Source organism: Sinohyriopsis cumingii, chromosome 1, assembly GCF_028554795.1.
Source record: "Sinohyriopsis cumingii isolate HCF-2022 chromosome 1, ASM2855479v2, whole genome shotgun sequence".
In the NCBI taxonomy this organism is placed as follows: Eukaryota; Metazoa; Mollusca; class Bivalvia; order Unionida; family Unionidae; genus Sinohyriopsis; species Sinohyriopsis cumingii.
Window position 1 is genome coordinate 169,918,894 of NC_142961.1, and position 11,840 is coordinate 169,930,733.

At 35.0% G+C, this 11,840-nt stretch overlaps 1 protein-coding gene across 2 annotated transcripts in view; it reads right to left on the bottom strand.

Annotated features, from left to right (window-relative positions):
• LOC149808366 (uncharacterized) overlaps positions 1 to 11,413 on the bottom strand; it is a 59,862-nt gene extending 48,449 nt beyond the window's left edge. For both annotated transcript variants that reach the window (XR_016424854.1, XM_089976272.1), the window contains exons 1-3: positions 11,245 to 11,413; positions 2,062 to 3,314; positions 1,144 to 1,234 (exon numbers count right to left, since the gene is read on the bottom strand). Coding sequence is in view for 1 of the 2 variants with exons in the window: in XM_089976272.1 (XP_089832398.1) it covers positions 1,144 to 1,234; positions 2,062 to 3,314; positions 11,245 to 11,320 (1,420 nt within the window). In the remaining variant the exon portion in view is untranslated. The remainder of the gene's footprint in view (positions 1 to 1,143; positions 1,235 to 2,061; positions 3,315 to 11,244) is intronic.
• Between the last annotated feature and the right edge of the window lie 427 nt (positions 11,414 to 11,840).

Below are 11,840 nucleotides of genomic sequence, written 5' to 3' on the forward strand. Positions count from 1 at the left end.
TTTGTTTTTTATACTGTTACCAACAAAGTGACAGATGATGTGATCTGTAACATAATTATAAAGACAGTTTTAAAACTATATCAATGGTTATTCATAACATTCTTTTGAAAATGATGAAACAGTTTGTTTTACATTTATTTCACAAGATGCATATGATTTTTTTTAATGAAAATATTAAATGTTTTAGAATTAAATGTACTTGTGACTTTCTTATGTATTTACTATTTGCATTTGTCATCCCCCTCTAGAAAGACCACCCTCATTATAAGGCCACTTCCCTGTTGCAATAGGGGTGGCCTTAACCATCTATTCAGGAGCAGCGATAAGAAGATTTTCAAGATAGCCATAACAGCCTTAGGAAGAGAAATCTGTACTTTTTTCAACAGGACGAACCACATACAGTAAGAAGTGTTTTAGTTAAAGCCCCTTTTACAAATATAACCATTATTTGAGTGAGCTAGCGAAAATAATAGTTTCAATATGGATACCATGATTGCCACGTTGGCATTCTGATCAGCAACATTATCAGTGTGAAATAACTAGATATCATTAGAAATCTTTCTGTGAAAACCTTGTATTAATATAATCATCAGTTAAATATATGTAGATTTTTAAGATGGCAATAATGGCAGGCATATTAGCAGTCGGATCAGCACCAATTTCATTTCAACCAGATTCTATAAGAAGTCTTAAAGTGGAATACCAATGTCAATATGACCAAAGTGTTCTTGAGAAGCAGCAATAACAATTTTCATGGTGGCTGCCATGGAAGCCATATTAGATGTCCAAGGGGACAGTTTTCATTTATGATAAACTAAACCATGGGATAAATGTGTGAAGTTTCATGATGAATCCTCCTAACAGTTCAGGCGTACTGAAAACAAACTTGTGATAATGGATGGATGTCATTTGGATGCCAGATGACTCATGACAGGCAATGAACAACAAAATAAGCTGGTTAACATGAATAATATGTGATAGTAAGCTTAAAATGCCTCTTTAACACCTATAATATGTAGCAATTTGATCAAAATCTGCCCTGCAATATGTGAACATAAGTTAAACAAAAAATGTTACAGAACATATGATGCTGGTCAAACTCATTTCTTAAGTAATAAAGAAATGAACCAGTAGGAGCCTAACCTGGCATTAGTTTGAACTTTAGCTTCTCTGCTCCATGCCTCAGGAGAAAGGACAGTGTTTTGGACAAAAATATATCATCTTCGTCATCAACCTATAAATAAAAAAAAACAAGGTCTAAATTTCAATCCCACGTGAACTTTCCTTTGAAGCTACATCTATGTTTGTACAAGAATATGACTGAATGACCCACAGAATTAGTTTTCCTTTTTATGGGACATTCTAAATATAAACAGATTTCATCAGAAGATATAAGTAAACAACAGAAACAATGCCTAAAGCTTTTATGCAAATCTTCTATGCCACAATGTCACAAGGTCAAAGAGTTAGATATCACAAAGTATGAACAGAATCCACAACGTATTAAGGAAATATAAGCAAATGGGAAAAGATAAATGAAACCAAACTTTAATTCAAATCTTAGGACTTGTGACTTTGTGCACAAGGTGTGAGTGCTTTAAAATAAAATGTAAAAAGTACTGTATATATGAATAGAATTCATCGAGCGATTAATAAAACATCAGGAAAATGTAAATCTTTGATGAAAACCATGTCAATTCTGTTGATGCCTTTGTTATGGCTGCCACTGTCTATAAGGTCATCACAGTCTGAGTCATCCATTAAAATGAGTTAACCGAATGTCCAATCTGATTAAAAGGAAGAACATCAACATAATGGTTATCTGACACACACAGATGAAAGCTCATTTTCTGCTGACCATAGAATTCACTATCAACTTTTTTGTTTAAATAGCCTATTACATAAAACATTACACGAATGTTGCAAATTACATTTTTCACAAGAAACAGTTTAAAATACATCATATAAACAACCAAATAAACCTTAATCAAAAGAAGTTTCCAGTACCAAAAAAATCACTTTATAATACATGTCATACAGAACATTAGAAAACATCTTTACCCTGTTTCTCTTCCTCTGCTGTTGATCAAAATTATCTCTCCTGAATCCACCACCAGATGATGCCTGTCTGCTGTATCTACCATCCTGGCCAGAATCCATCTGCCCCTGGTAACTGTGTGATCTGTTATCTTGATAATGACCTCCAGAGCTATCTCCACCTTTCCTCCAGTTTCCTTGATTAGATCCATGTTTATTCCATTGTCCTGAGTCATTTCCATGACTTTGACCCCTATCACTGCCTTTCTGTGAATCTTTCTGATAAGAACCAGGTTGAGTCCTCTGTATGGAGTCATTTCCATGACTCTGACCTATATCATTCCTTTCCTTTGAATTTCCTTTATTAGAGCTAGGTTGAGTACACTGTACATGATCCCCTTCCTTGCCTTTCTGCGAGACGTTTTGATCAAAGATTGGTTGAACCACCTGAGAGTCTCCTTTATCAGAGCCTGGTTCAATCACCTGTTCAAGACCTTGAGCCATAACACCTTCAGTGCCTTTCTGCGAGTCTTTTTGATCAAAGACTGCTTGAAACCCTTGTCTAGAGTCATTTCCATTATGTTTTTGACCCATATCAATATTTTCCTGTGAGCCTCCTTGATAAGAAATAGGTTCAGCCCTTTGTCCAAGGCCCTGAGCCCCACCTCTGCCTTCCTGTGAGCCTCCTTGATAAGAAATAGGTTCAGCCCCTTGTCCATGGCCCTGAGCCCCACCACTGCCTTCCCGTGAGTCTCCTTGATAAGAGTCTGGTTCAGCCCCCTGTCTATAACCTTGAGCCATATCACCCTTTTGGGAGTCTCCTTGATTGGGACCAGATTGTGCCTGCTGTCCATGACACTGAGTCCTATTGCCTTTCTGTGAATCTGATTGATAAGGGTCAGGCTGCACCCTCTCTTGATGACTCTGAGCCCTGTCAACTTTATGTAAGTCTCCATGATGATAACCTGGTTGTGCCCCCTCTCTGTCATCATTTCTATGACCTCTACCTCGACCTCTACCAGCACCTCTCATTTCAACATGTGGATATGAACCGGGTTGTCCATGGTTATTTCCATCATTTTGATGTCTTCCAGCATTGCTGAATTCACTACCCTGTACTCCAATATCCTTGAGAGCTTCAGACGGAGGAAAACTTTTGGAAAAACCTTCCGTAAGTCTCTCTCCATGTTCATATGGTTTTGCACCACCTCTTCCCCATTTACCTTGTCTTTTACCACCTCCACGACTGTATTCTGTTCTCTGAGCATTGGATCCAGCTTTTAAAAAAAAAATTTTGTTTTTAAATTTTGGGCTAAGAACAGTGGAAATTTTTTGATCTGAAATTGGAGTTCCAACAAATGCATTTGAGTTAAAAAAAAATCTATATTATGTAGGGATACACATATCATTTAGATAAACTAAATTACCAATGAATAAATTGCAGATCATGAGGTACAAATTGTTCACATGGCAATGAACTTAGATTTCAACACCTACATGTACACAGACTCCAATGAACTGCCTCCACTACATTTCATGTGCTATGTTGCCTTTTCTTTTGCAGTCAATCTTATTAAAAATGACAGCTGTTGGTATCAAGGTGATAATGGTTTTTTTCTGTTAAACTAACTTTAAAACTCCAATAGTCACCTATTTTTCTTTGTGAGAAATAGTGCAGTTCACCTCCTTATTTTCTAATCAAATACAACACATTTATAGAAATGCACATGGAATAATTAACAGCATGTTGTGTTCAAATCAATGACCTGTATATATATATATATATATATATATATATATATATATATATATATATATATATATCACATATTTTCCAGGATTAATACTAAGATTCCAACCACATACTGATAAGAACAGTTACACCGAGAAAATGATATGTAAATCTAGAGACAAAGGACTAACATTTGTATTCTTTGTACCCCTAAAAATGTGATACTTGATGACAAACATGACTTTTATTTAAATTTCCACAAATAATTATTAAATGAGGATTAAAAACACTCCCAACATTGATATTTATTCCCTGCATGAAACAAATTGTGCAAGAACACATAATATAGGCAGTCATGAGATTATGGAGGGTAAACAAAGCTATTACTTCTCAAAGAAAAGTAAAGAACTAATTGTTCCATTAAATAAATCACCATACTAAACACTATGCTCACATAATACTGATTTTACTCTTTTCCTTCTTCATTTGCTGAACTAAGTATTTTCTTATGTTGTCTTGATGGTCATGATTAGAAAATGTGTATTGAAAGAGTTGTTTTTGACACATTGGGATGAAATAACTTTAAAACATTTTAAAACAAAGCAGTCACAGATTGTATTTCTTATCAACTGTCTTCATGTGATGAGCCTTCAACAAGTTCTGCTGAACCATGTGAAAGGAAAACAATGAAGCCATTAAAGACTGTCTGAATCTAGAGGCAAATTGTTAGTAGAATGAATCATTATTTTTAGCAACAGTAAAAACTAACATTATCATGAATGAAGTCAAACTTATTGCACAGATTATTAAAGACATTTCTATCTACAGCAAACCACTGCTAATATTCTATATAAAGCATACTTAAAAAGTCAAACACTGATCACATCAATACCATGGATTTGCACTAAAACAATTTAATCAATGTTAATGCAATTCGCTTAAGAAAAGTATTTCTATTTCTTTGTCTCAGCAAAATGCCTGTTTTAGAAAAGTCATTAAACAAATTACAAGAAACTGAAGGAGGTATTTTACAGTCACATAGATTTCTGTCAGCAAATGAACATTGAGAATTCAAAAATTTCCATGAAACATCAATAAAACTGTCGTGCTGAATTTAAAAATCATTTAACCAATACACGAATATACACTTTGCCCACAGTTATGAACAATGATGTTTTCTGCACATTGAAAAGCTCCAAAGGTCTGGGTATTGATAATATTAGCAGATAGATGCTAAACATGAGGTTTGAAAGAGAAAGAAATGAAGAAAATGCCAGACTTTTATTTCAAAATCACCAAACTTAAACTATTTCAAGAAAGAATCCACACAACAATTCTTTAATTTTATCAACATATTTTTCCACACATTTGAAACCTATATCACATCTCTGACGAGGACCTGTTCTTTTTTTCCAGGATTCTACGACATTTTTCATTCTTAAATAAATATTTCCTGGTACAATATTGTGACTAAAATGTTTGGCAATTTTTGCAGCATATTCTCTCAGCAGGTAGGTGGCTAAGTCTTACCTGTAAGACCTGGATGCTGATATTGATGTTTTGGGCATCAAGGTCTTACTGCCCCAATAACGGCATTGTATAGCGTGTTCTGATGTTGTTTAACATTGGAACAACAAGACAAATTTTCAGGAATATCTCAAACACTTGGCAGCCCATATCGGTGCTTTTCTACAAATTAAAGTTATAATGTTTTAGTCAGACTTTACTTACTCTGATGTCTTTTTACTACTAAATTCAAATTCCCACACAAGCACATGGATATGTTTTCAACTTCCATTGGCTAACATTTCATTTGGTTTGAATGCGATGGAAGCTGTGAATACTAAAATCAGTTAAAAAAATGATAAGAATCTTGAATGAAACGAAGCTATCTAAACACTTTCTTCAATATTAATATATTTTTATTTGTTTCATTAAAGAAGTATACTTCAACTTAACCCAATTTTTTCATTCCTGGCTTCCACTGCATTCCAGCCAACTGAAATGTAGGCCAATGAAACTTGAAAACAGGTCCATTTCTTTTGCGAGAATTTGAATTTATTAGAGTAAGTAAAACCTGACTAAATGATTATGACTTTAGTTTGTGGAAAATCGTCATTATTGGCTGCCAGTTGTTTGAAATATTCCTGAAAATTTTACTTTTGTTACAATGTTAGTTGACAGCAAAACACGCTACACAGCAGCGTTACTTAGACAGTAAGACCTAGACGCCCAAAACATAAATATCATCGTCGAGGTCTTACAGGTAGGACCAGCAGGCGGCATGCCTTGAACATTCTTGATCTTGGTAGACATATACAGCATTTTATCAAAAGGATTCACTTCATTTTTCAAATCATAGAGATTCCCAATCTCAAGTTGTCAAGGACCCCAATGATGCTTTCCAACTACACATACTGACCGTATAAGACAAGTTTTATCTGTAAAATACAAAGATTGTGTTTATCTTGACAGATTTAAAAGCTTTTAATTTTTTTAAAAATTATTTTCAAATAGATAGCAAATAGAAAGCAATATCATATAGATAATTGTGCAGAGAATTAACATTTTGTTTTTATTTAGATTTATACCTTTAATTTTTTATTTATGTTTTTAAGTACATATTTATTTGTGGTTGTTTTCCTTCAAAGTTTCATACATACTAATCATAATTCTTTGGTCTCTTTTAGCTTGCGTTCTCGCTCAGAATTTGCCTTCTTATGAAAAATAACCTGGGGTAAATCCGACCACTATACAGAACATTGCATATTATTGTTATTTGTCATTATGGTTTTTTTTAGCGAGAGAAAGCGTTAGTTAAGATTAATATGTTACTGAAAGCTATACAAATCTTGGATGACTGATGCCCGACTAGGGTGCTGAATAAAATATTTCGTAAATGCCCATCACATTGTGTGAGAAAATTTGTTAACAATTCCTGTCTCATGTTTATAAATGTCTTCTGATAGAATTCATAAGTCAAAGAAGTACTTTGGGTAATGTCAATACATGTTATATAATATTAAGACTTTAGACCGATTCTGAAACAAAGAAACTACCTGTCCTTGAATTAGCCATTGCTTTATGGTCAAACTCACGCTTACTTCCTTTGAAGAACCTAGCCACGTGGCGAGAAACTCTGTTTGTTTACAATTAGCAGTGATGCTGCCAGACAGCTTAGGCTTAGAGGCCAGAAACTCGACATTATAACACCTCAGTGATACTACTCCAGACCATTTTCAAAGAGACCACTGGTATCCAATCAGAACTAAGATAGTCAAATTTTGGGTGGGTTTCTCATGCAGCCAGAGATTATTCTGTTACTGTCATTCTGAAAGAATCAGTGCATGTCTGGACATTGGCAAGAGCAGATCATAGGGAAGTTGGAGACACTAGACTGCACTCCAAGTGCCGAAGTTGCGAGCTCGTTAAAAGGGCAGGAAAGGGAGTTCTAGAAACTTAGGAGGCGATTGGAACAAAGGCATCTGTGGTAAAATATCTTCACCCAGATCTGTCTCACTTTCCTAACTAGGTGTCGTAAGACTTGTACATTATGTGTATTTAATTTAGTAGAAATTTAATCTTCCATGTATAGCTGAATTATCAACATGTCGTAATGTAGTATATGGTGAATTAGTAATATTCAAGATAAATGTATGTAGTAGTTGGGATAAAACTGAAGTGGATGGTGTAATCTGCTATGATGGTGCATCATGATGCAGAACTGAATTTAATAGGGAGTAGTGTTAGATCTTGTACTTGTTTGTATTTGAATATATAGTTGTAAATTGTGCAAAGGAATATTACCGTTGATAGTTCACTATATAGAGAATTAGGGATATGTACGTATGTATCAGAAGTCATGATATTATTGTTTTTATAGTCTTTATTATAGAACAAGCGTGTGTGGAATATTTAGATGTGAGTGTATGAGTTGACCTAATGATTTTATTGCCATTATATTGATGAAAGGTTTGTGAGAGAATGTTAATTCTCCTGTGTTCGAACAAGGAGGCACAACTGTATGTCCCTTCTAATCCACAGGAAGCTTTCCAGGTGAGATCAGATACCACCTGAAGATAAGTGAGGAGAAGACGTGGAGAGATATGCAGTTGTCCGAGGAAGGAGGGCCGGAGATGGAAACGAGGGTACCGGAAGTACCGACAAGGGCAGAGAGAATGGAAATGAGGGTACATGAAGTACTGACAAGGAGGGCCATGAGAAGGGAAATAAGGGTACTGAAAGTACCGACAAGAGCCAGGAAACGGAACAAAGGTACCAGAAGTATTGAAAGGAATACAAGGTGGAAGTTACAGATGAGTAACATAGAAGGGTCACGGGAAGGAAACACTCTCAACTTTAATTTCGCAGGATGAAATAATTGGCAATTTGGATAGGTCGTGTATTGACTGGAAGCAATTGCAATGAAAAATTGTCCTGTAAATGTGGAATACTGTGATATAATTTATTAAACTGTTATACCTTTCACCTTATTAATTTTATATTTTAACACCTATACCACTGACTTTGCTGACTGTGGGCTAGGAGCTATCTAACCTTTAAATTGTCTGTCCTTCTCTGGGGTTTGTAATAATTCCATAGGGGGCACATAACAGCCACTTTCTGAACTCGTGCGAAAGAGAAAATGCCGAGTCGATTACATCATTTTGTCACGCAATGCCCTCTTCGCCTGGAAATATCTTTACAAATTTGCATACGCATTTGCACAAATAAAAACAAAGAACACAGCATGTAATTTGCATATCTTTGTTGCAAACAGCAGGAAGTACATCTACGGTCGAGTGTTACAAAACACCCAAATCCACTCAAATCCACCCAAATCCACTGAAATCCACACCAAACTGCATTGTGTCTATGGTCTCACCTATAAATGACAATGCTCTCCCCTCCCCCAATTTTTTTGTTTTAAAACTTCGTGTTCTTGTGTCGGGTTGATCAAAAATAAATACAAATGCAATTTACTAGTATTAAATCTTTCGACTTATAAATGACAAATCGCTCCATCGCATAACTTCATCGCTCGGCCAAATACTACATGATGGAGAGATGGAGCAATTAGTCTTAACAGGATTCCATATAAATGACCTATAAAATATATAAATGACCAGAAACAAATGTTGCAAATATTTTATTGTCATACAGAAGTGGTTTTTCTCTGTTTGTCTGTCTGTCTGTCTGTCTCTCACACACACACACACTCCTACATAATTAACTTGATTCGTTATTATATTGATTCGGTATTAAGATGGTGAAAAAGAATAATCTGTAAGTAGATTACTTTCTCCAATTGGTCATTTATAATATTTTTTAGTCCGTTCTGATGCTGGCTGTTTCATCTGGCCTGGCTTTTTTCCAACATTTTCGGAAGCCTTGAGACACTTAAAGTCTAGGTTGCTGGCACTGATATATCTGGATTTTGTTGTTGGTGGTGGTTTTGCCAGCATAAATTTGTGTATATGCCGGTCTTTCTCCATTTTTGGCATACCATGCCATACTAGTTATGGAATAACATGCTGTTCCATTGAAGGTGCTAGACGCCAGTCTCCTTTGCTATAAATAGCACATCTGAGAAACAGAATTTGGTTTTTCATAATAGTTCCGATCTCTTCAATAAGTTCTGAGAACTTGTTTCTGTCCCAATTAACTGCCGCCTTTAACTTATGGTTCATGGACTCGCTGTTATTATTTGTCCATGGTGCACTGATTACTCCTTCGCGTAATGGACGGAAAACATAAGTGTTGATTTTGCCCAACACAAATCTTTGCCAATATGACTTGAAAACTGGAAATTGTTGTAAATAGGGTTCCAAATTTTGACATCTTGAATCAAATTCCGTATCATCCGAGGCAAATATTATTCCATCATTTTTTCCAAAAATAATTTGGAGTATTCTTCTACGGGCCAGTACACATGCCTCATTTTCTTGAAGATGTCATCATACATTGTCATGAATGTGTTTGGTACATAAAAAACATTTTGCTGTAACAACTGATCCAGGCCTCTGTATTGTCTTACTACAAGAGTCATGCATCCACAGGATTGTATATAAAAATTTTTAAAAAAGGCCACAAAGTTGCAAAGATTTAGAAAAAAATTAAAAAGTAGCATTACGTATATATTGTAGTTTTCCTTTCTAATATCTTGTCTCTTCAATTTCCTTCCCTTTAATTCTTTCATGACACATATTTATTATCACTATTGATTTTATTAAAACCACCACAACCCTGAAATAATCTTCACTTGGTTTATCTAGTATGTTTTGCGTTGTATATAAATTCCCATAACATGTCTAGATCATTTTGCATAAATATAATGTCATTCCTCAATTTCTGTCTCAATTCGTCCCTTGTTGTCTGTCTGTTAATTGTTTTTCTCTTTGTACTTTACAAAAAGTTTTCAAAATTTTAATATCCAATGTTTTTTCTCCAGATTACACTACCTATAGCCTTTACATAGATTATATCAATCAGTGTTGTTGAATGGTCGAGCGTGACCTTAATCCGATTACAATTACATAACAGATTTGAATGTGATGACAACTGATTTAATTAACTGCTGATCTTGTTTATTTATCAAAGGAATCTACTATTCTGTTCATTATATCACATTTGGGTTTTATTGGTTTTTTATTAGTACAATGTCGGAACTGATACTCATCACGTAAAATTTAATTTGGCTGAATAGAGATTTTGTTAAACATCTGGCTCCGAGTTTGAATAGAAATATAACAGTGAAGAATTAAAGCATAGAATTAAAATTATACACCAGTATATAATATGTGTATGTATCTTATTAAGTACGTCTTCATTTGTGTCAGTCCGTGCGCCTAATGCCTGCCTATACGAATGTTTTCCATATAAGCAAATAAGTCATAACAATCTTAAACAAATTTTTTATCAATTTATAGGTTTCTCATCAGTCTAAATCGATCTAACCCAATAAAACTGTAAAAACGCAAACAAAAAGAGTTGTTAGTTTTTGCTCATTATCACTTGCGACTTGACCAATCTTCACATCCTTGCTATGTGCTTCTACCCTTGCCTTTTTTGCGATGGTACCACATATTTCGAAGCTAACACTATATATTTGAAGCATAAAATTAAAAATATACAAACCGGGGAAGGGGAGGGGTGCATTGCAATTTAAAGATGAGATGGCAGACACAATGCGATTTGGTATGGATTTGAGTGGATTTTGGTGGATCTGGGTGTTTCGTAACACCGTCTACGGTCGAAATTTCCCTACTGGTCGGAATACCCATTTTAACCTAGCATATTAATAAACCACATCACGAAGTAAATTCTTATACTTAAAACGAAACAAGAAGCAAATATGTGACAACTCCCACAATACTATACATCCCGCTTAACATTAGCACTGCTCCATCCTACAACTGAGCAGCTAATTTTTAGACTGTGGACAAGTTTCTGTTCAAAGTAACATAAAGCTTCACCTTGATTATTGTACGCCATTGTCACTCTTACTACAAGTCCTCCTGAGTTTTTCAGACTGACAGACCTCCGAAACATGAATTATAAAGATACTTCATTCTATGAAATCCCACGTGAAGTGACGCAGTGTTTCCAGGAATATCAAACGTGTCAGTGCAAAATTTCCATATCTAGTTTCGATTTCTGTATCATTTCGAGTAATGTCCCTTTTAACGTGAACAGAGCACAACTATACCTACAAACATATCCGTTTACTTCCAGCACTAGGTCGAACATCAACAAACCCGTCCGTCCATTGGTAGCCCAGAAAAAAAGTTGGGGCCTAATATTAAAGTGCCGTTGCTATGAAGCTAGTGAAGAAATGTTATATACTGTAGCATTATTTTTCTTTTCTTCTAATATTTAAAAAATGTAAATGCTAAGTTTTATCACAACTAAGTATTTAAGTCTACACTTGGTGTTTGTGTGTGTGTGTGTGATTATGATTTTTTTTTTTTCAACGTAGCTTTAACAATTTGTCAGTCATATCGCTACGATGTCTGCAATGTGGCAGTTTATAGTGATGTCTAGCACTGGGGCATCATGTCGCAGACATGTA